Source organism: Bombina bombina, chromosome 2, assembly GCF_027579735.1.
Source record: "Bombina bombina isolate aBomBom1 chromosome 2, aBomBom1.pri, whole genome shotgun sequence".
NCBI classification, from domain to species: domain Eukaryota; kingdom Metazoa; phylum Chordata; class Amphibia; order Anura; family Bombinatoridae; genus Bombina; species Bombina bombina.
This window is the reverse complement of record NC_069500.1, coordinates 419809733-419835931: the sequence shown is the minus strand read 5'-3', so window position 1 is coordinate 419835931 and position 26199 is coordinate 419809733. Positions and strand designations below refer to the sequence as shown.

General features: G+C 35.9%; 2 protein-coding genes across 3 annotated transcripts in view; one reads left to right on the top strand and one right to left on the bottom strand.

Moving 5' to 3' along the window:
• Positions 1-1381: 1381 nt before the first annotated feature.
• On the bottom strand, positions 1382-20065 carry SNAP29 (synaptosome associated protein 29). 2 transcript variants are annotated; one of them, XM_053701957.1, is made up of 6 exons: positions 19949-20065; positions 19247-19519; positions 9567-9760; positions 8552-8637; positions 7382-7474; positions 1382-2794 (listed from the first exon to the last, which is right to left on the bottom strand). In XM_053701957.1, the coding sequence occupies exons 2-6, from the start codon at positions 19484-19486 to the stop codon at positions 2634-2636; spliced, it is 774 nt and encodes a 257-aa protein (XP_053557932.1). In that variant the 5' UTR covers positions 19487-19519; positions 19949-20065; the 3' UTR covers positions 1382-2633. The 2 variants fall into 2 exon arrangements, with proteins under 2 accessions (XP_053557932.1, XP_053557933.1); XM_053701958.1 differs by having other exon boundaries at positions 19881-19957.
• A 21-nt stretch (positions 20066-20086) lies between these two features.
• Positions 20087-26199, top strand: part of PI4KA (phosphatidylinositol 4-kinase alpha) — a 442522-nt gene continuing 436409 nt past the window's right edge. The window contains 1 exon segment of the mRNA XM_053701959.1: positions 20087-20362. Within this exon segment, the coding sequence (XP_053557934.1) occupies positions 20225-20362 (138 nt within the window). The 5' untranslated portion in view covers positions 20087-20224.

Here is a 26199-nt window from a genome sequence, read left to right as displayed (position 1 = left end):
TACCTGGCTGCCGGACGTCCTTCCTGGTTCCTGATCCCTGGCTTGTTCCTGACTCTGCCGTTTTCCTTGTTCCTGATTCTGGCTCGTCTGACTATTCGCTTTGGCTCCTGACTCGGCTCGTCTGACTACCAGCTCTGGTTTTGATTCCTGGCTTGCTATTTGACTTGTGGACTTTTTATTATTTTTTGCTATTAATAAAGGTGTGATTATTTTTTCACTTCTCGTCTCAGTCCGATTCCTGGCACCCTGACACTAGGGCAGCAAACATATTAGGAAAACGCAGCAAAGACAACCTCACAAGTTCCTAACTGCTTTAAAGCCACCACTGCCCTACTGAAGAGCCTAACGTGGAGTATGGCTAGACCCAATCTTTAAAGGAAAGAGAGTAAACCTACTCTGGCATTCAAAATAATAAAATCTTAATTTTAGTGAAATAATTCCAATCTTCATTAAACACCAAAACTTCACTGCACGAAGGCAAAGAGAATGACTGGGGTTTGTGGGAAGGGGAGTGATATTTAACAGCTTGTCTGTGGTGCTCTTTGCCTCCTCCTGCTCGCCAGGAGTGATATTCCCAACAGTAATTGATGATGCCGTGGACTCACCATATCTCAGGAAAGAAATTACAGTATTTGGTAAAAATGTGACCAGAGCATGTGAGAAATTGTAAGCCATCCGAAAAAAATAAAATAAAAGTCTAGATGTTCCTTGCTACAATTGTGTTTTCAATAGGGCAAATGAACTGAAAAATATTTTTAGAAATCTTGTAAATTATTAAATTGCACATTTGGAAAATTTAAATATGCCCCCATGAATCTATTTCAAGGCCATGCAGTGTAAGAAGTGTATGTGGGCAGTGTCAAAGGCTATAATCTAGAGGAACCACATCTCCTGTCCCACACTAATGTATAACTTTAGTTATATAGTAAAAAAAAAATATCAACTAGTCTGGACTTACACGATCTTCCAGCACTAAAATGTGCATCTGAAACAACTCCTGCAGTTGGTTACACAGTTGGTTGGTTACACAGTTCAGCTTATGGTACATACTGACTTACTCTTTATTTTTGTCAATGCCAATAAAACGGACATTTTAAGAGTGCACACAGTTTGAATTGAAAAAAGAAAGTGAAAAAAAACAGCTCCAGAATGCTCCATACTAAATAATGTCCCTTTAACATGATTAGGGTCAGAGATTATTACAATCACAGAAAAAAGGTCTTATATTTGTATAAAGGCTTTTAAAACAGATGTAGGTATTAGCATGTGGGAGGCTTGTACGTTGATGGTTTTACAAATTGTTTTACAGCTCTAATCTAGTTACTATTTTCTTGTGTGTTTAAAAATACAGACACTGTCTTTATTAAAGGATAACACAAGCTAAATGTAATCATTTATTAAACTCCTACAATGGCACAATGAAAGAAAAGGCTTAAAACTAATGTTCAAAATGTCAGAATCTAAACCAAAAAAAAACCCCTGAAAAAAAGATGTCTGGTATATAGCACACTGCAGCAAGTTCATTAAAATGTATACAACGTAAGTAAGAGTTGGTTACCAAGCAGTGTGTACAGGCCACATTGGTGTGCAGCACCTCAGCAGCATAGCTTTATTATTAGCTTATGTATATGTCAGACTAAACTGATTTCACAGTAAATACAACTTTCTAAGGCTCTATCTATATATGCAGAATAATTTATATCATTACATTAGGTAACATTTAGTGTGTCTATCTTTAAATGACTTCAGTCATGTTTAAGATGAGACATTGTTCAGAAATGCCTGGTTATTGATGTTAATCATTAAAGTAACATAAAATGTGTTATATACATGCAACAGAGCAATAAATAAAATACTCTGTGTTTAACCCCTTCAAAGTACAGGTAAAGGTCAGGTACAAAGCAGCAGTGCACTGAGCCAATGACAAGAGACATGTGTGTAGCCACCAATCACCAGCTAGCTCCCAGCAGTGTATTGCTGCTTCTGACCCTACCTAAACATGCTTTCCAACCGATAGTGGTCTTGCAAGATGATTTAATATGCCATCTATATAAAGAAAAAAAATGCTTTGGCTGTCACGTGTAGCCTGGCAGTCTACTTTCAAGTCTATATACTAGGATTTTATTTGCACAATGTGTCAGAAATGTAGACACACAGTCAAACTTAATTGCTACATATTTTTTTTACTGAGTGTCTCTATTGTAGTCGATTGAAAACTTAAACATGTGTAATAACATATTCAACCAGCTTGGAAAAAAAAAAAAACAAAATGATCTGCTGCTCAGTACAGGAATAATAGAAATCTGAAGATCCTTTTAAAGCTCTAGTTGCATCTCACTGAAGCTCCAGGGCAAGAAATGACTGGAGGTTAAACATACAGTGAACAAGAACACAAATGTTACATGATCTAATTAATTCATTTGCACACTCACTATAATGCTATTTGATCTGACACTCAGTGGTACATATTATTTAATACTGCAGGTCATCCCTTATGCTAAAAAAAATATGGAATATTAAATTACTATATAGCGATGAGAGTTTTTATGAAGTATGCAGACATTATAGCACTTTATGTGTATAAAAACTGCTTGAACATATGATCATGGACTGTATAAAAATGTGGAAGGAGATCACAACTCTTTCCGGATTCGCTGATCTGTGGTCTTGATGTTCAAGTCTAGATTATCCACCTTCCCTGATAGACGCCCAATAACATCATCTTGGTCATCAATCTCAGTCTGCAAACCAAGTGCGAGGCTCTTGAGACGGCCCAATCCCGTGGACATATCATCTGAAAGAGATGGTAGATACATGACCAGCTAAGTACCACAGAAGCCCTTTGTTTTGCCCTGGCGCTGGGGAAAATTGCAAACAAGGTCTCACAATAGTACTGAAAAAGGGAAGGAAATGGACACACAAGAAATGCATTATAATAACGGTGTTTATTATGAACTTATTGCAATAACATAAATCAGTAATCATCTTATAAAGCAAGGCATGGATTAAACTATAAAAGCTTTACTTATCTTCAGGTTTCGAGTAAGGCATTACTATCAGCATACAATGGTGTACAGGCAGGAGTGCAGCAACATTCAACAGTATCATTCAGTGAGACACATGCAGCAAATTTCACAGGTTCTAATGTCAGAGACTTCTTTCTAGGATGTTGCCCAAAACTCTCCTGCAGCCCTCTCAGCATTTCTAATAATTAAAGTACAGTTTAGCAGGTGTGTCTAAAGTTATGTAAATTATATTATTTCATGTAGTGATAGTTTAGCAAAAAGTGTTCTCATGGAGGGGGCGTGTCTAGGCAGTGGAAAATCCGCCGATTATCTCTGAAACACCAGCCCATCCAGGAATAGCAATACTAAATTTAGCTGTTACATGTTATGAAGATTAATTTGATATATAAACTAGTGTATTAATGATTGCAGAACTCTGATCTGGACCGCTGAGGCCTCAGGCGGTGGCCACATATGAGCCTTCAGCACCCCCACAGCAAGCAAGCTGGGCATTAATGTCACAGACTATTCTCTTTTCACCAACACAAGTTCTAATACTTACACCATAGACTGTTTGACTTGAGCTCAGAACAGTCTGTTTTTAACATGGAATCCCTGGATAGATGGGAAGCTAAGATTATCTAAGCTTTTGGAGGACAACTATAGAGAGCTTGAGTCAAGTAGAGTGCTGGAAGCTGCCGTGTGGTCCCCACAGAGCATGCGGAGCATTTCTGATTAGCAAGAACAATGTGATCTATTCATACCTGCAGATGCTGTCTTTGAAGAGACCAGAGCTGAGTGCCCAGCTGCAGAGGAGAATCTCTCTCATCTGGTTTGCTCATATCCATAGATGGAGATAATTCCTTTGCAAATGTCCTGGGGTGAAGCAAATGAGGGAACTCTATCCAACCTCTTAAAGGGACATTATACACTCATTTTTTCTTTGCATAAATGTTTTGAAGATGATCTATTTATATAGCCCATAAAGTTTGTTTATTTATATAGCCCCAAAGTTTTATGAGAATACCGTCATATACCTACTCCAGCTTGCTCCTGTTTGTGTAAAGGGTCTTTTCATATGCAAAAGAAGGGGGAGGGTCTTATTTCCCACTTGCAGTGGGCTTTCCAGCTACCTTTTCAACAGAGCTAAACTGAGAGCTTCTAAGTAAGTTTTTAAACAGTTTTATACTGGATTTGTATATCAGTATCTGTGCATCTTATTCTTTATAGTAGTATCTATTACATGCAGTTATAGGAAAATTAGTGTATACTGTCCCTTTAAACAAGGGTCAGGTCAGCTTTCACATAATTTGCCCAATCACCTCAGTTTGAAGGCTATTTTTTCTTGTGATTTGATTCTTCTCCACTATGCTCCCAGTCTATGCAGGTCTGGAGTGGGTTAATACGTAGCTAATTACCAGCAGGCTGCTCAGAGATGTCTACTGCAGCTTTACGGCTCTTTGTTTTAGACAGCTCCTTAGAGTTGATTGCACTACACTATTTACACTGTTAATCATATGGCTTGTTGCTCTAGGCAAATGTCTGACTATCATCAGTGATATTATGGGACTTCCTTTTCTCCCATTACAAGTTTTCACAGATATTTCGATGCTCAGTTGAAAGCTCATACTGTTAAGATTATACAGTAGTAATAGGCTTTAATGTAGTTTCCAGATTCATTGTTTGTCTTCCAATGTTATACTTGTAATTTTTTAAATCTCTGATAAGGTAAGGAGCTTATACTGTATATGCTATGCTTATTATGACTAAGGAGTGTTTTTTCCTGTTTTACATATTTAACATTTTTTTTATCTTATTATATTATAATAACTAAAGGATTATGCCCCACCAGGGACATTATGAGTTGTATCCCTAATAAATTGTTAATGTTTTTACTCATATGTCTTGATAAAGCTACTAATGCCTACAGTATAAATCTGCTCCAACAATATTCTCGGCACTAAACCTATGCTCTCTTTTCATGATGTAAATGTAACTTCTGAAGGTTAATTGTTATCATCCCCACTTGGATGTAGAGTATTAGATACCTGATTATTCACTCAATATTTATTGTTACTAAAAACATACACAATTGATACGGATATGTGCACTAGTACGCTGCATAGCCCTTTGTAGTATTCTCTTTATCCTTCATTTTTTCTGCTTAAAGGGATAGTCTACTCCAGAATTGTTATTGTTTAAAAAGATAGATTACCCTTTATTAGCCATTTCCCAGTTTTGCATAACCAACAGTTATATTAAAGGGATATGAAACCTACATTTTTTCTTTCATGATTCAGATTGAGAATGCAATTTTAAGCAACTTCCTAATTTACTACGATTATATATTTTTTTTCGTTCTCTTGGTATCTTTATTTGAAATAAAAACCTTTGCATACTGCACCCTTATTTCAGTTCTTTTGACAGACTTGCATTTTAGAAAATCAGTGTTGACTCCTAGGTAACTCCACTGGCGTGAGCACAATTCTATCTATATGGCACACATGAACTAGCGCTCTCTAGCTGCGAAAAACTGTCAAAATGCACTAAGAGTCGGCCTTAAAGGGTTTCGAAATTAGCATCTGAGTCCACCGAAGTTTAGCTTTCAACAAAGAATACCAAGAGAACAAAGCAAATTTGATGATACAAGTAAATTAGAAAGTTGTTTAAAATGGCATGCCCTATCTGAATCATGGAAGTTTAATTATGACTAGACTGTCCCTTTAAGCATAAGATGCTGTCTGCAACCAAGGCGGCATAACGTGCTTTTTCTTTCAAACTCCTTCACTTAATAATAGCATAGTTAGATCATTTTGATAGCTCCTGTTTGAATTCATTTTGGAACATACATGCTAAATAAAGGGACACAAAAATCCCATTTTTTCTTTCATGATTCATAAAATTTAATAAAAAAATAAAAAGTTTCCAATTTACCTCTATTTTTCTTTTTTGAAGAGCTATCTAGATAGGTAGCATGCAAAACTGCCGCCACATAGCGCTACAGACACGTGAGCACTTCAGAACTTTGTTGAAAAGCATGAAGGTAACACAAAAATGAAGACAATTTGATAATAGAAGAACATTGGAAAGTTGTTTAAAATTGTATGTTCTATTTGAGCCGTGAAAGAATTTTTTTTTTATTTGCGTGCAGTGATATGACAAAGTGGAGCACAAATATCGCTTTCATGAAGCAATATTTTTTTCTCCACTTATAATGTGGCCCTAAATGTTTGATTCATTATTTGTGCATGGAATCATGAAGTTTCCCATCCCTTACACTTCCACCTGTTGATTCTATCACAAATAATGAATCAAAGAGTTAATTTATTAGCAGTTTATATTTCTTTTTAGACACATACAGTATATATCACATTAAATCACACGCATATATGCCTTTAAGAAATGTTACTTTGGAATTTCACTCTGTTGTTCTCTTCTCAAGCAGTGTTATGATCTAGAAAGAGTGGCATGTCACATTCCAAAGGAGATTGGGCTACTGCAATAGTGTGAGAATATAAGGTTGTTATGAGAATATTAGCAGCAGTGAAATCTGCTGCGAGTCCCACTAAATGATGAGTCTGAATGTAACTGCACTCCTCTGCCTGTGCAACATTCTATGCTGATATTCATACCTTATTCGAAACCCAAAGATAAGTAAAGTGTTTATAGTTAAAGCGGCAGTAAACCTAGTGCAGAATTATATAACATTATATTAGTGCTAGCTTTATGTAACATAATATTGCCGGTGAAATTTTTAGTTAAAAAAAAAAAAAAAAAAAAAAAAGGGTTTTTCAGACCTGCCCTCTGCGCTCTACTGAGCGGGTCTGGTTTTCCCTCTGAGCGCATCTTGGCAGCTGTCTAGTCACAGCCCAGCCTGATCGCGCCATTACACTCAATGCAGCTCGCTCCCGCTATCAGACAGAGAAGTAGCGAGCTGCATTGAGTGTAATGGCGTGATCGGGCCGGGCTGTGACTAGACAGCTGCCCAGATGAGCTCAGAGGGAAAACCAGACCCGCTCAGTAGAGCACAGAGGGCGGGTCTGAAAAACCCCTATTTTTTTATAAAAATTTCACCGGCAATATTATGTTACATAAAGCTAGCACTAATATAATGTTATATAATTCTGCACTATGTGCAGAATTATATAACATTTTCTAGGTTTACTGGCCCTTTAAATCACTGCCTTGCTTTATAAGCTAAATACCGATTTATGTTATTGCAGTACATTCATAACAGTTATGATTATACTGCGTATTCATGTGTCTGTTCCCTTCCCTTTTGCAATACTATTGTGAGATTTAGTTTGCAATTGCGTCAGGACATTCAACCAAGTAACATAATGCAATACCTGAGATAAAAAAAAAAAAATGCTCACCTAAATTGTTGTCTATTTTTTGATGGTAGTTTCTGAGTGCCTGGTTCTTTTGTTGGTATCCAGAGCTAGAGGCTCCTGTTTTAGTGCTCAGTTCTGTTTATATAATAAAACATAAATAAATAATCACCTTTGTAATGGTGAAGCTATACTCTCTACTTTAAAGGGACATTAAACAATATGAAAATGTAATAAACTATGTCTAGTAAAAATGGTTTGCAATATAATAGCATTATTTATTTTGTCCCTTTTTCCAGTAATTTAAGTCTGAAAATTGTGGGTTTCCAATTACAATATGTTTTCTATATCTTAATGGGTGCCACCATGTTGGAACCTAGGTTTCCTCTCATCTATCTTTGTTGCTGAGGAAAATAAGGGATAGCTATAAATCAGGAAACAAAACAATGAAGGTGCGGAATCTGATAATGATAAATTATCTGATTGCGTCCCCCCCCCATTGTTTGCACAGTGTTTTGATCCTTCATTGCCTGTTTAATAACTGTCCCTAATTGTCCTCAGCAAAAAAGAGAGATAAAAACAAACTAACATTGTAACACCAACCTAAAGTACTAAAACAAACACTTATTTCTTCAATATGTAAATAACTAACAATATTTTACAAAAATATATCTGCATATTAATTTCAGGCTGAGCATGCCTTTATTCAATGTTTAACATCTCTTACAATTAAAGTGACATTCCAGTCAAAATTTAAATGCACATAGATGAATTCCATCTTTTAATAGAAACATATTTGTAATATACATGTAGTAGCAAAAATGCTTCTAGTAAAAGCTATCACTGTTTAAGTGAACATTTTTCTCTGCACGTGCATGTGAAGCATAGCTAGATATTTTTAGTGCACCAACATTTTAAATACTGCAGCTGCTCAGACCATAGTTCGGGCTTGTATCATGTCAGAAATTAACAAATTGAGTCAGTACCAGATGGTACAAGCACCTTAGGCTCTCTGAGCAAATGCTGTGTTTAAAATGCTGGTGCACGGTGCATACTTAAATACACATTTAAAACGGCTATAGCTTTTATTAGAAGTATTTTTACTAGTACACGTATATTACAAAAATGCTTCTATTAAAAACTGAAATGCATCCATGTGGATTCCAATGTCCCTTTAACTCACATTTTACTATTAAAGGTCTCATTTGTACTCACCTGCAGTCTCCCTCCTGACTAAATTCGGATGAGTGGCTTCATAGTTCCCCTCTTGTTCTTTACTGGTAGACATGGCTTCCTGAAGCCTGGTAATCATATCATTATTAAAAAGCAAAATAATTCAAAAAGGACCACAGCTCTTATAACAGTTATATTGGACTCTGGTACTTGAGCATCACCTACTGAAATCCCTGAATGTAACACCCTCTTTGAGCACAGACTTGATGAAAGACAACAGACAAATTCAAAAACTCATTTTTTTTTGTTTGTTTTATCAACAAAGTCAGACCAGACCAAGTGGCAAATAAATAGAATATTCTTCACCAAATGACATTTAATTCACCTAGGGAGAGCCTGAGATACTAAGACATAGGGCCTAATGATCTTAAAGGGCCACTAACCCCAAAATCTTTCTTTCATGATTCAGATAGAGAATAAAAATTTAAACAACATTACAATTTACTTCCATTATTTATTTTGCTTCATTTTTTAAATATCCTTAGTTGAAGAAAAAGCAATGCACATGGTGAGCCAATCACACGAGGCTTCTATGTGCAGCAACCAATCAGCAGCTAGTGAGCATATCTAGATATGCTTATCATCAAAGAATATAAAGAGAAAAAAACAAATTAGATAATAGTAAATTAGAAAGATGTTTAAAATTGCATTATCTTTCTAAATCATAAAAGAAAAAATGTGGGTGGCATGCCCCTTTAAGCTCTCCGCTCAGGCGAAGTCTACTAAGAAATCTATTCAGTATGGGAAGCTCCCTCTAAGAATTTTAGAAATGCAAAATTTAGCTGGAGGACTGTATCTCACTATGCAGGATGTGAAAGATACTCCGGCATTATAAAGTCTACAAAAAAAAAAAAATCACAAAGACCTTGCAGGATTTCTCTCCATGCCGGCAAGTTTTGGACCATCAGAGCCCTAGAGAGCAACAGGTCTTGTGCTGTGCCAATCATCAACCACATGCATATGGATTGTATGCTTGTATAACTAAGGATTTGCTTACTTGTTGCTTGCTTTGTACTCATAGGCTTCATTTGGTGGAGGAGTCTCAGCGGGTTTAGCCTTGAAATAGTTTGTGAATCCACTGAACATGCTCTTTATACTGTTAATGTGCCGCTGACTGGTCTTCAAATCTTGCTCCATCTTATCAACCATTTTCTCTGTACGCTTTAGAGCCTCCCCCTGCCTTATTAGCTCCTAGAGGGAGAAAAAAAGTACTCCATTATATCGTGTAACAGTGTGTTTAAAATATGGGGTTTTACGTCCCTTTAAATTACAAATTAAAACATTAAAGTCATTTTTGTTACACCTAAAAGTAGATATTATAAAGAGAATGCGGGTACCGATCTAAATTTTTTTTTTTAAAGATGCTAAAAGATGTTACTTGCAGGACTTCAAGACAGCATAGTATAAAAAAGGTATATGTGATTTACAGCTGTATCCACAGTAGTAAGTTTTAACCAAAGCATTGTTGCAAAATAAGAATAAAATGCACTTAATATCAGTGCATTGGTATCACTACAGAAGAACAAACGTGACAGGACAGTAAAGTCAAAATAACATTTAGATTGGATAGTGCATGACATTTTTATGAACTTTCCAATGTACTTATATTATCAATTTGTTGTGTGTTATTTTTCTTGGTATCGTTTGTTAAACAGTAATCCTAGGTGAGTTCAGGAGTGAACATTTTTTTGCTTGCTATTTGGCAGCAGTGTTTGCAACAACGTTTATAGCAATTTAATACATAGCTGCAAACACTGCTGCCATAGAATGCTAATGACACATGTACACTCTTAAGTTCCTATCAGCCTATCTAGGTTTACTTTCCAGAATTTAGCACTCACTGTTCCTCAATCAACTGCGGGTGCCATCTAGAAATATTTAGAATTATGGATCCAAAAGATGCACTCGCCGTAATGTGAAAAAATATATTTAATTCAAATGAGTGAACGTTTTCGGGGAGTGACCCCCATCCTCAGACTCTTGTGAGAATAAAAAGTGAACCAAGACGAGTGTTTATAGGAAATAGTGTAGGAGTTGGAAAAACTCTACGGCGCCCGAGCCATACCCGGAAGTGGGACCCATGACGTCATCACGTAAATGACGGCGGCACGTGGTGCATTGTCTCTTATTGCCAAAATACTTATTCACATGTATAGAATGGTACACTATCTCTATCAGTTCATAATATATTGAGATCGCACTTGCGCACTCCACTTCATCCTTCTGTCTTGACACACAGGGGCGTTTTTTCCGCCGGCGGCGTTTACGCGATGACGTCATGGGTCCCACTTCCAGGTATGCCTCGGGCGCCGTGGCTTGCAGGCCTGTGGCGTTTTTCCAACTCCTTCACTATTTCCTATAAACACTCGTCTTGGTAAGTCACACTCTTCACTTTTTATTCTCACAAGAGTTTGAGGATGGGGGTCACTCCCCGAAAACGTTCACTCATTTGAAATAAATATATTTTTTCACATTACGGCGAGTGCATCTTTTGGATCCATAATATATTATATAATTAATATATATATATATATATATATATATATATATATATAAAATCTCAAAGGATATGCAAATCCATCCAACTAAAAATCTTATTCTTCACAACAATTCAAAGGGAAGTTACTATACATTTACTACAGTAGTATGTCTGATGTGCTTCAAAACACAAAAGAGAAACTCAAGGGAAAAGTAAATGTACATTAAAGTTCAGACTACTTGAAACTACCGCTACTTTATACCTTGCATTTTATCTCCTCTCCTTGATCTTCTTCCACACTGTACAAACTATGGTACCTCGTAGGCATTAAAAATCTCTACGTGTGTCACATTTACTATTTCAGATGTACTGCATTAATCCAGAATTTGCATTTAGCCTGATAGCTATACAGGCAGCTAATAAATAAACATAAGTAATCTTCACATTCAAGTGGTTGGTGGACGGAACCCCAGCACTATTAAGAGTACACCTGACTTTTAATTTATGTATATGTTGTCCCCGTTGTCATGCGACTTATATTAAGCTCCAAGGGAAAGCCTCAAAATCCCTCCTGGTATCAGAACTGTAACGGATATGAATTGATAGCGGGACATTGGGGGAACAGGCAGCTTCCTACATATATTGTCATGCTTGTATATGCTCTGGACTGACATCTTTTGCTAATTGGAGAATCCGCAGTAGCTTGATGTCTTACATTTTTTGCTCAACAGAAAGGAAGAAAAAACAATGGAGGCAACATTTGTGAAACGGCAAGTATACATTTGGTGACTCTACCTTGGGCCAGCAAATATGGCTCATGATACGCATACCCCAGCAAGATGGTGTAGGTTGAGTAATTCAACTTGCTTTATTGCTCCATGTACAAAGTGCTCTGGATAGTCATCTTCTTGCTGGCTTGCACGTTGTTTGTGTCTCTTAACACTCTCAATGCCATTGGGTCAATAATCTAAATCTGCTACCCTTGTCACCTCTTAATATCTTTGGGGCATTTTACCTATTTTATTTTACCTAAATAGTTTGGTATTGGGTATATTAGATAGTAAATTAATGCTGGGTTCATTAGTCTTGTTAGGCTTTGTATAGTTATTTAAAGTATAGCAGTTAGTTCAACTTTAATTGTAGAGGTTTTATTATTTGCTTCATTAACAGCTCAGTAGGTGGATTTATATACTTGTAATTTTATTTTTTTACTAATGCTAGGTAGAGTGCTTAATAGCACTTGTATAATTTAGATATGTTAATTGATCACCTTATTGAAGTAACATGATACTCCTCACGGATCCTAAAAATACTGTATATAAATATTGAATCTTCAGGAACATAGCTTTCTCCAGCTGCCAGTAAAGCGCTCCACACTTACAATTTAAATCTTACAATCAGTTTACTGCCTGCAATATTTTGCTGGTGGCCTTCTGAACATAATACTCTTGTTTAGACCAAGGACAACGCTCTTCTTAAACTTTATAACACTTTATGCTAAGTGGGACTGAGAGGGAGTTAATAAGCCCAAAATGACTTCTATTAAACTTTATAGATTTCCCAGCCAATATTTTGAAGTATATTATGTAAACTCTCTGGTCTCCAGCCAGTACTTTAACTTATACTATGTGTTATGCTTCAATATCAGTCTTATTTGAATCTAGTTATATATTACTATTACTCTAAGTTTTTACAGGCATAACTGTATTCATTTAACACTTTTTGGATAGAGAGACCTCTTACACAGTTTAGTTTCCGGATTTTGTTAGTAGGGCGATTGAACTATTGCTTACTCACAATTTTTTTTGAATTTGGAGGTAATTTTTATTTCCTTAGGTGGCCCCATCATACACCAACCTATTTTTGGGTTGGTGGGAGCAGTCCTAAATCTTTGGAGATTTTAATTCCTTCAGAAACAAGATATCCTTCTATAAACGCTTTATAGATGATTTGATTTTGATATGGCATAGGACTATTACTGAAATTGATCAGTTTATTTTGTGGCTTAATGACAATGATTTGAACTTGAACTTCCTATATACCAGTGATGATACATTTATACATTTTTGGATGTTACTCTATGTAGGAACTTGAATGGATCTATAAACAACTGATGTGTATAGAAAAGCAAATCTCAAGGAATACAATATTACATGCAAGCAGTGGCCATCCTACCCATGTTATCTTTGCAATAGCAAAGGGACAATTTAGACGCATGAGAAGGAGTTGTTCAGATGTGTTGGACTATAACAAGAAAACATCTATTGAGTATGAGATTGAGGGAACAAGTTTTCTCTTAATCAATTATTGCTAAGGCAAAAAAAAAAGAGGTAGATAGAATTGACAGATCAGAACTTCTGCAAGATAGTAGGAGACATAAGGGTTCACATACAAATGAAGGGGTAACTTTTGTAACAAATTTTAATAAACAATACTATGACCTCTGTAAAATTATACGTAAGCATTTTTGCATTTTAGCGGCGGATGATAAGCTGGTTAACATGACACAAGATGGAATACATTGCTCATATAGACAAAATAAGAGCATTGGAAACATTGTATTATCTCCTTCACAATTGTGTGATAAAGCAAGTCAAAGTTCTTGGCTACAGTGTAAAGGCAGCCAATGTAAAGCCTGTGAAACAGTCACTGAGGGCAACAGCATTTCCTCCACAACAAATGGGGAGACATTTCTTATTTAAGTTTAAATTGTGCCTCCACTTTTCGTAATATATGTCCTCACGTGCACAATATGCAAGACTTACCACCTGTGATATACATTCTAGAATTAGAGATCATATATCTAGTATCAGAGTACGTACAGCATTTTGTTCAAATAACATAATAAAACAGATATTGTTGCATGGTGTGCTATTGAGAGGATATTTAGCCATAGATGTGGGCGAAATAAATAAAATAAAAAAAAGTTACATTTTTTTTAGGGAAATGTTTTGGATTTTAAGATTAAAGACCAGGGTACCTCATGGACTTAAAAATTTTTTTTTTAGTAAACATTTGTAAGCATGTATTATTATCAATATTAGTTTATTATTATTTGTTTATGTATTATTATCATTATTTTGTTATCATATTGCATGCTCTGATTGCCCATATATTTCTTATTTTTATATCACATATTACATGTCATATTCATGCATATGCTACATGTGTGTATATTTCTTTAAGTGTCTTTCATACAGTGACGTCATATGCAGTCAGTCAAGTTTATTGGCTAAGGAATTGACCAATAATTTTACTTTTACGGTTTTAAATATGGTTAGAATTAGTTATGCTATGATTACAGTTGTTACCGAAACAGGTAAGCAGACTCCTTGACTTCACGCATCTTTTATGAACTTTGTTTTAATTTTCTATGGATTCCAATAAAAGCTATGTTTTATAGCTGTGTGCCCTTTGTTAAGTTAGTTTCAGATGTTAACACCACAGAAACTTAAAGTGAATGTAAATTTTGATGATAAAGTGCTCGTTTTTTAAAAATTCAATTAAAAACAGGGGCACTTTAATTCATCAAAATTTACATTTCACTTGTGTTGTGAAAATAATTACCTTTTAATCTTGACAGCCGCTGCATCGCTTCCTCCGCCCGTCGCAAAGCCTCTTCCTGGGTCTAAAATTAGCAATCCGGCTTCCTCCAATCACGGCGTTGAATCAGACAGATCCGTAATTTCTGACGTAGGAAGAGGCTTGCGACGACTGGGGGAAGCTGGAGCTGCTGTCAAGATTAAAAGGCAAGTATTTTTACATCACGAGTGAAATGTAAATTTTGATGAATTAAAGTGCCCCTGTTTTTAAATCAAATTTTTAAAAACTGGGCACTTTATCATCAAAATTTACATTCACTTTAAGTATCTTTTTCCAGGAGTTTTCAAATCACTGATAGCGACTTTGCCTTGATGAATGTACCATGTATCATTTTTGGTGGTCCTGTCCTAGAATTCAAACATTTTGGAAATCAATCTTGTAATTTATAAATACTGCCCTCGAAAGCAGTGTACAATTAGATCCCTTATTTTTCATTTTTACCTAAACTCCTAATCTTAAAATAAAGCTCCATAAAAGACTCTTCCAATTGATGGTGAATAGCACCAAGCAATCGATACCACTCTTGTGTAGAAAGATAGAATTTCCATCTTTAAATATGTGGTTATTAGAATTTCAACAAAATGTAAAGCTTGAAAGATATCATTATTTAGTCACAGATACTTTAGACTTATACTAGGATATGATGTTTATATGAAAGTTTTGCCCTAATTGCTAGGCTTTCTAATAGATATAAAAGCTGGTAGTAGTAGACCTCTGAACTTATGTATGTAGGCATTTTATTTTGGATCTTAATAATCAATTTGTTTATTGTATTTAACACTCTCATAGCACTATTTTTTTGTGTTTTATTTTCAGCTGGAGTTTTGTTATTCTTTTTGATACTATGTTTTGCGATTGTTATTCTTGCAGACACGTGGTGATTTTCAATGGCCTTGGCGTTTTCTCTTCTTCTTTTTGATTAGGAGAGAAGTTATCGACTACATTTTTAATATAGCCATGGCATGTCTGTCGCACAGTGTCCACTAGATTGAACATTTTAGTTATTTCATAACAGTAGTCCCATCTCTCAAACTTTCTATTGTATACTGTTGCAAAAAAATTATTTGATATATATTTATTTGTTTCTTAGTATTTTATTTCTTTAAATAAAGATATATATATATATATATATATATATATATATATATATATATATATATATACACACACGCTGCAGAATCTGTTGGCGCTCTACAAATAACTAATAATAAATATATATATATCTCTCCGCTGACCGCTTAACTCAGAGGATTACTGAGAACAGTCTTGACAAAGGTCCCTACGAGGACCGAAACGTTGACTGAACCTATGAACTAATAAAAACGTTATGCTTATTAAGACCTGTGAGTGCCTCTTCTTTTGAGAAGTTATATATATATATATATATATATATATATATATATATATATATATATATACACGCACACATACATACAGTGCTCTCCCCAGAAGCCACTACTGAGCTAAAATTAGCTAATGTTAAAAATGTTTTTTTATACTTTGGATAGCATTAAAATGATATAATATTAAAAAATATTACACTGTCCCCACCTGGCTACTTCCTCATGTCCCGGCTAGCAGAACACTGTGGCAAACATATATATATATATATATATATATATATATATATATATATATATATATATATATATATATACACACACACACACATCATCTAAAGATGCATAATATGAAGAACTCTCCGGTCCTCAGTAAAAGTTATCACAACTAACTGAGAGCAAGTAAGTTATTTAACTATGACTCCACTACAGACAGGCTTTTATTAAAAATAGGCACAGTTCCTCAGTTTTCTGGAGCTCCATGCCAATGAAGTGACACTGGCAACCGAGCTGCTATCCTGCCAGGGGGAACCTTCTCCCACCATATTATGTTAGAAAGGCTGACCCAGCTCCATATGTGTGCACTCTATCAGCTTGATGCGTTTCTTTATGGAGGTGTAACAAGGCCCCTTGATGCATTTTCTTACAAAATAAAAATCCCATTCTGCCTACATCAATGAGGTGAGTACACGCAGCAGATAATTTCCTAGATCACCTATACCTAGTACATGAGGTGTCCAACCTCCTATAAGGCATAGCAAACATATTCTCAGTAGTCACGTTGGCTTTCTGTCCACTATTTGCCTCCATTACCCCTTCTGCAACGTTATCATCAAATCTATGCCTTTTAAATACCAGGGAAGCCGCCAGCACCCATGATTCCTTGGTAGCACTTATGGGTGTAAGTGGATGTTGCTGAAGGAGCAAATTGCTCTTGCAGATGGAAGGCAAGAATGTTGATGTCCCAGTGGGTATTTACAGGTAAAAAGAAGATCATAGTGGATTTCTTTCCATCAAATGTTAACAGGCTTTCTAGCTCCATTAGAAATGAAAAATTGATTTGCTGTGATGTGATCAGTGACACTGCACTGTTTCCCCTTTAAACGTAGTGGGAGGGAGGGTTTAAAGCTTCTCTGCATAAGGGTGCCGTAGGCATCAATGCTCCTGATCAGCTAACAGAGATAGATTGATATAAATGTATATCTATCACTTCAGCATATACTACTGAAGTAAAATATTTGGGATTGGAGGCTGGATGACTCTTATCTACTGATAAACAGCAGATTTACAGTAGTCCACACACAGCACCATTCAAGGAGCTGCCCAAAGTCATGCCCCCGACACAGTTTTAATCAAGCTATATTTGTCCCACATTTACATCTAACAACATAGCAAGGTTGCGTGTTTGTAAAAATCCAGAAATTTAAGTGAATTCCCTTGCTGATACCAGACATCAAAACGTCTCCCAAACTCATTCCATAAAAAAAAAATTAAAGCATCCCATCTTGCTGTTTTATAATCACGTTTTAAATGTGTTATTTCACTAGCAAGGCACTTTTGTACTCTGAAATTTGAGTGCTCCATATAGATAATGGTTGAGATGATCAATTAATTTGTTTAACATAAGTAGAAAATAATGCAAAGAGTCAAATATGACTATATGAAATCACTGTTCGAAAAAAAAGTAATTTAGGTTGCTATTTTCTGATGTCAGTTACATATCAACCTTTGATTCTGTTAATATAACATCCTAGTTTTAATAACAGCCCCTGAAGGTTTGCTTGGAATGTTTGTTTCTCATGCATCTGGAGACTAAATATGCTGACTTTAGTAAATTATTCTCTCTACAAATGTGTGTCTGCTGTAGAAATATACTACTCTGTGGATATATATGAAGTATATTATACAATGAATGCCTATTGATAACTACATATTGCAGATTATAATTTGTACATTCAGTCAAAACAGCTGTTAGCTAAAAGGAATGTGGAAAAAGGTATATGAAAAACAGCAACTAAACATATTTAAATTGAAAAAGCTACTATAGATTGTATTCAAAGCTAGTAGTAAATGAATGCTGTTTTTATTTTTTTTAAACACTCCTTATACATTGAAAATAAGGTATGATAAGTAGAAAAAAAAGCATTCAAAGCATTTTGATACAAAATATTGAAATCACGATAGCAGAATGGAATAACATATCTGGATAGAGTAATAGTTTCAAGACTTCAAACTTGCAACTAAGTTTGAATAAAACTATCAAAAAGACTGAAATAAACTACCAACACCATAGCACTAAGGGCTCAATTTATCAATCATTTGGGGAATTCTCCTTTCTGTTCTCCTATCAGTTCTCCTTAGGAGAGGAGCACATGTGCGCCCATATTTATCATAAAAAAGTAGTTTTTTCTCCATGGGAGAGCTGAGGAGAGCTGGGGAGAACTAATGATAAATTTCTCCAGTCGGATTAGTATCTTCTCCTTATTTATCACTAAAAATAAGCAACTATTCTCCATGTCAATCATATATAAACCAATAGAAATCTTTATACAGCCTTCCTAGTAGCTTTGTTAACGCCCCTCTTCAGCAAACTTTCATATATGAAATAGATCTACATTTTCATTGTTTTTGTGCTTCAATTTTAGCGCTTTTTTATATCTTATTTTTATGCCCCAATAGATATCATTTTTGTGCTCTGTTATATATTATTTTGGTGCTCCATTATATATTTTTTTTTTACTCCATCATAAATTATTTTTGCGCTCCAATAACCATTATTATTGTGCTTTGTTATAGATAATTTTTGCACCTTGTAGAGCCCTTTTTTTGTGTGTAACTGCTTCTACAACTGGTAGAGAATAGATTTCTAATGCTGTTCTCCACTGTAGCTATGGAGAACTTTAAGGTAGGAACTTGCAGGAGAACTTTCAGTCCTCCACAGGAGAAAATAAATGATAAATTTGTAACTAGGAGAATTATTAGGAGAACTATATGAAATACGACTAAAAAGATCTAATTTAACCCTTTTTTTGGAGAACATGTTCTCCAAGGAGAGTTAGAACAGAGTAGGAGAATATTACAGTCGAACCTGCCCAATTTTAGGAGTATTTTTGAATAATAAATAGGAGAATTATTTCTCATGAGAACTTTTAGGAGAAAATATAGGAGAATTGGAATGATAAATAGAGCCCTAAGTGAATCATAAAATACTACTGTACCACAGGAACTGAAACATTTCTAATATATCTCTCTCACCTCTGCTGTTTCTACCCCGACCTTCTCTGAATCGTAGATGAGGGAGACACACCTATTGCTGCTGTCTACTGTTGACTGAGCTTTTCTCATCACCTCCTGCTGCAGATACCTCTGCCTGTCATTTTCATCCCTCTTTCCTCTCTCTGTTGGATCTTCATAAGGATCACCTCCATTGTTCCACTTCACTGGCTTGAAGTCATCCTCCACATCTTCGTCAAAGGGGTTGTAACTCCTGGACATGGTGAATGCAAACTGCAGTCCTTATTTGACGAACTGGGACACAAGATAATATAACATTGGCTGCGAGCTGTTCCATACAAGAGCCTAAACATATTAAATCTAGCATTTAACGTACACAAACCTAAAACAGTAACTAAATAACCAAAGCAATGACTAAATATCGTATTCACATTCTCAACAACTATCCCAAACCCCCTTTATGAACAATTCAAATATATAAAGCTACAATATGTAAATGCAGCATCATAAAATATTGTATAACATATATAGCTTATATTTAACGTAAGTTTTAGTTCGAAGCTTCCTTCCACCATTACAATGAACATTCTCGAAACATAAACACCCTTTTCCGGACTGCTCTGAAAATATGTTTGTGGTATAACCAATAACACACCGTCACCCAGATCGTTGTTATGTAGTGAACAAAATAAGCAGGGAGAATGAACAGCCTTCGTTACTCACATGATCTTCTTCGTTCTTCCTTCCTCCTGGCTGACCTGAACAGCACTTCCGCCCATCTAGTAAAGTCATGACGTAACACTTATTCTGCTTCCGCCCGCACCGAAATAATATGAGAGCAATGTATATTGTGGGAGTGTCAATACGCAACTTTTGCCCAGTGTTATTGGGTTAATTCTACACAATCCAAGAGCTGTCACCAGTTACCTTGGTGACGAGCGAAGCCGCCATGTTTCGTGGAATTTACTTCCCGGTGGGTCACGTGACGGTGGGATCCGAATGGTGACGTCAACTCAGAGTTTCGGGAGAAACATGGCTGCCAGGGGGGTCGGCTGTGGCTCCCGGGGTTTTTACTTCAACACCGTGCTGTCTTTAGCCCGCTCTTTGGCCGTGCAGAGGCCGGCTGCTCTGGAAAAGGTGAGATCTCTTCAGTATTAGTAAAATGACAGCTGAGTTCAGGGCAGCAGTCTCTGAGTGTAATAGTACCTGAGAGCGAGTTCCTGTCATCAGCGCTGAGTGACTACATACGTATGAATAAATGGCTATTGTGGTGTGCTAACCTATGCGGAGAGTAAACACTAACATACCTCTGGCTGCAATGAATTGATGTCACTAGGAATAAATGACAGCCATTTTGATTACTTGGTCATATAATAAAAGTTTTTGTTTTCTTTATGCAGAGCCACTTATTACCTACCTGTGGTCCTAACACACTAAAGATTATCTACTTATAGTACCAACTCTCAAAGTATATTAGTCAATGGAATGTGTACACAGCCTCATTGATTGAGTATAAAAGGATTAATGATCATGTGTTTCAATTCTCTTTTGCAGTCATTCTATATTTCCTTACTAATATAAAGGCACAACATTTAAAGGAAAATACACTTTGTCAGGTGTAATATCCATGGATATTTTTCTTATTCTATTGGAGCAACATTGTTTCCTTTTAAGAACTATTGCAGACAGTTTTGGTTTGTTTACCTGTATGGGATATTTCTGGCAATGAGTGATAGGTGATAATGCCAAAGCTTGTAAAGACATTAAAAAATCAATGGGATATACATAAGGTTACTATAAGAATTAGAGCTGGGAATTTTTGTGTGTGATTTTCACGTCGGCACCCCCTGTAACTCCCATAAGCCCCCCTCTGTAACTTACATAAGTCCCATCAGCTCCCACTGTAACCCCCAGTAAGCACCCCCTTTAACATCATAAGCACCGCCTGTAACTACCATCAGCCCCCAACCCACATAAGTCCCAGCGCACCCCCCTCCCTGTAACCCGCATCAGCCACAGCGCACCCCGCTAAGTCGGCCCCCCTCCCTGTAACTCACATCAGCCACAGTGCTCCATGGTAAGTCGGCTCAATGTCACAAGGCAAGTCGGCGGCCCTCCTGTACGTCATAGGTGGCATCAAATGGGGCAGGGCTAAAAATTGCATACTCTTGCGGTTTTAAAACCGCAGCAATTAATTGCGGTTTAAAATCGCATCCGCGATTAATCGTGCAACCCTAATAAGAATGAACTGGAAATATAGGCACCCAGGAAATTAAGGCACTTAATATGCAATTTGGTTCTTATGTGTCATCAAAAAGCCAAAATCATTTGTTTCTATGAGATCAGATAATCAGAAAAGGGACAGTTTTCTTATCCTGTTTTCATTAAGGGCCTTATGGTCAAAAACTCCCCGGTATGGAGAGAAATCTCGACAAATCTTTGGAGGCTTTTTTGAACATTATTTTGCAATAATAATAATATTTGGCGGTACTGTAGAGAAGTATTAGGTCATCTCACCAGAGTGGAGAAGTTTAGATCATCACACCCTAAGAGTTTTTTTTTCTAGCAGTAGTGAATGACTATTATTAGAAGTCTGCTATCTGTCACTTTAAATGCTTATATGTAAGTGGCTGTAACCTTTACTTTTGTGTGTTCATTTGTATTTGTTTGCCAATGAAAGCAAATTCAGTTGTACTTTTAAATGTTTGTACCTTTTAGTAAAAAAAACTAAATACTTAATGTTGGTGTAATGTAATTGTTCCTAGGAGGAAGTGACTTCCTTATATATCCGCAGTTAAGTTTGTGTTTACTTGTCACTGGAATAGTGTAGTTGATACTGGAAGTAATTACTTGGTACTTTAAATAAATGGTTGTTATTGTGTATGGATTCATTTCTTTGAGCAGACTAATACACTTCATAATGATATCTACTTTCTGATCCATTAAACTTTTGTTCACTTGAGATTACTGTAATTAATTTCACTATTCAAAAAAATACCTTCTTGGTTCTGAATCTGAAATAAAGTAGATTATTATTATTGTTGTGTTTGTTATTATTATACTTTATTTATATAGTGCCAACATATTCTGCAGCGCTGTCCACTTGTATAATTTGTTTAAAGGGACAGTCTAGTCCAAAAAACTTTCATGATTCAGAGCACGTAATTTTAAACAACTTTCCAATTTACTTTTATCACCAATTTTGCTTTGTTCTCTTGGTATTCTTAGTTGAAAGCTAAACCTAGGTAGGCTTATATGCTAATTTCTTAGACCTTGAAGGCGGCCTCTTATCTAAATGCATGTCCACAGTTTTTCACCACTAGAGGGCATAAGTTAATGTGTGTCATATAGAACATTGTGCTCACACACGTGGAGTTACCTAGGAGGCAGCACTGATTGGCTAAAATGCAAGTCTGTCTAAATAACTGAAATAAACGGCAGTCTGCAGAGGCTTAGATACAAGGTAATCACAGAGGTAAAAAGTGTATTAATATAACTTTGTTGGTTATGCAAAACTGGGGGATAGGTAATAAAGGGATTATCTATCTTTTTAAACGATAAAAATTCTGGTGTAGACTGTCCCTTTAAATAAAACAATGATATAACACTTGAATGAGCCGAGTCTAAATTTGACAAATATATACAGGAGTAGTTAAGGGCCCTATTCTTGTGGTAACTTACAATCTAGAAGTAGATAGTGAAGCCTGGACAGCAGCATACCATTTTGAACTGTTGCTACCATTTGTGAGAGATGTAGTGATGAATGAGCAAATGGATTACATTTTGTGACTGTAGTTAACCTTGAGTATTCTTGTATTTTCTGTTTTTACTGCTAATTGCAGTGTTCAGATGCTGTTGAAAAATTTTAAAAGATTGTTAGCAATTTTTTAAATGTTCTCAGAATGGAAAAAAAACATCAAATTATTCAGATTCAGTACATTAAGTGCAGGACACTGTCACATAATGTTCCTTGTGTTGCCGTTCAGAAAGATTAGTGCTACCAAAGTGTGTGGGTAGGTCACAGGCAGCGCCAAGGGAACATATGACCTGAACAGGGATCAAAGGACATAGGCCCATACCAGAGTTTTATGGAAGGAATATATGTGCATCAGTATGTCATATAAATATAATCACATACAAATATTCCCAAACTGAGTCATGTCTAATCCTAACTTTTATTTGTGTGTGGATAGTATATACTGTATAATTAGTTAAGGGGTTACAAAACGTATATTTGTACTTAAAATACTTTTTTTATAATAAATATTAAATATGTAATCTGATAAAACCTATTTTGTGTAAAAACAAAGCTTCTACATATCTTAAATCTAACATTCAAATTATCCTGAATGAGCTGTAATGACTATCCATAAAAAGAGGAAGAGTTTATGTAAATGCAGCTACTGAACCAATCGCAAATCGACTGAGTCCGTAAATTTTAATATTCCGATGATGAAATTTATGACCACTTTGCCTGCACACTTTCTATGTAAGGTAATCGTATGCGTACTTTGGACAGAAAAACATAGCCAACATGTTTGTTTTGATCTTTACCTACATGCTGCCTACATAGTGATCACCCAGTATAGGGGGTCTAAATCCATTCCCTGGTGGTGTTATAAGCAATAATTCATAGGATGTCACAAAAGCAAGAATGTAAGCTTTAGAGCTAACCCATTTTTGGTTCAGCACCCCGGATAGTGCTTGTTGTATGGGTGGCTACCCAAGTTCTGAACCAACAATGGACGTTTCCTAAGCTCACATTCATGCTTTTTCAAATAAAGATACCATATATATAATGTCTAGTAATCAGAAGGCACTCTGAAAAAAGTTAATATTACAATTAAATCCAGAGAGTGCCTTCTTATTACTGAACATTATCTATTTTGTTTTGCTATGTATGTTACGTGCAGTGAGCTCAGAGGCTAGTGAGGCAGTGGCTATGATAGGCCTGAGGATGTCACAAAAGCAAGAATGTAAGCTTTAGAGCTAACCCATTTTTGGTTCAGCACCCCGGATAGTGCTTGTTGTATTGGTGGCTACCCAAGTGCTGAACCAACAATGGACGTTTCCTAAGCTCACATTCATGCTTTTTCAAATAAAGATACCATATATATAATGTCTAGTAATCAGAAGGCACTCTGAAAAAAGTTAATATTACAATTAAATCCAGAGAGTGCCTTCTTATTACTGAACATTATCTATTTTGTTTTGCTATGTATGTTACGTGCAGTGAGCTCAGAGGCTAGTGAGGCAGTGGCTATGATAGGCCTGAGAAGCACATATATGAACCTAATAGAGGTAACTTAAATTTACGATTAAATTAGCCGGTTACACAATGACGATTAGAATAGTATCTAATATCTTGTATTTAAGCCTCTGCAGACAGTCCCCTTATCTCAGGGCTATTTATTTATTATCTATTGACTTGCATTTTAGTAGTTAGTGCTGTGTCCTGCATAACTCCACGGGAGAGAGCACAATGTTATCTATATGACACACATAAATTAGCAGTCTCTTGTTGTAAAAAAGCATGTGATAAGAGGCTGTCTGTAGTGGCTTAAACAGTCAGAAATTTAGAGATTAAACGGTTATAAATTATATTAATATAACAATGTTAATTGTGCAAAGCTGGGAAATGGGTAATAAAGGCGTTATCTATCTTTTTAAATAATAGTGATTTCGGTGTAGACTGAATTCTAACCCAGGCAGGATGAAATACTTACAAGCACACAAACAAGCCTTACAAACAATCTGACCACATGTTAAAACCAGTAACTCACTAATGCATAAACAATGCAGGGGATGACTGGCAATTTTGGAACCAGGGGGCAAGTACAATTCAGTGGCCCAAGTACTAAAACTCTGCCCACTATAAAATTCTATATCTAATAGTTAAAATACAAGAGCAGCAAAGCACCTAAGAAATGATAGAAATAAGGCTATAAAAACAGAATTTTAATGGAAAAAAAACATATATATTTATTTTTTCTAACATCAATGTATAGCCCTAGCATACTGCTGACATCATGTACATTTCCAGAAAACTGCTGACATCCATGTACAGTCCTAACATACTACTGACATCCTTGTACAGCCCCTTACAAAACCATTTATCAGGGCCCGCCCACACATACATAGAAACACACTCACAAACATAGATTCACATACATACAGAGACACTAACGCATACAGACACACACAGTGACACACACATAAACAGACACATACAGAATCACACACAGAAATATACACTCAGATATACAAGAAGACTCACACAGACACAGACACCCACAGACACGCATAGCATGCAAGCACCATCAGGTACCATATACACATAGGAACCAACATACACAAAACCAGGCACCCAAAAAGCACAGACAAGAAGCCACATACATCATTACTCACACATACACAAGCACCCACAGGAATACACACTAAGAGGCTGGCTAATCCACAAATATATACAGACAAGCACACACACACTCAGATACACACATACACACTTCCACGTGACTTTTACATGAGTTAAATATATAATAGTTGAATAAAATGTTTTATTAATATTATATGCCAGTTGTACTTGACAAGATGGAGTAGCCCCCTGCTCCTACTAACTGTGTGCCAGTAATACACTACATTTGATTAAGATTAAGGTCCTTTTACAACCACTTATTACAGTTTTCTGCCACATGACTCCCTTCCCTCATTTATGCCACTCATCATATACCATATTAAAACTGTCCAATCAGTTCCCCTACTCACATGAATGCCAGCTAAATGCCACAATATACCAGGCAATATAAAAACTATGCTTTTTAATAAATGACAGACGGATCATCATATTACAGAAAGACAATAAAAAGTGAGGTGTTATAAACAGGAAAACCCAAAAGCATGGGAAAATGCAGTAAAAAAAAGTGTATTTATTGAAGGAAAACTAGGATGACAGAGTGAAGTACTGACCTTAAATC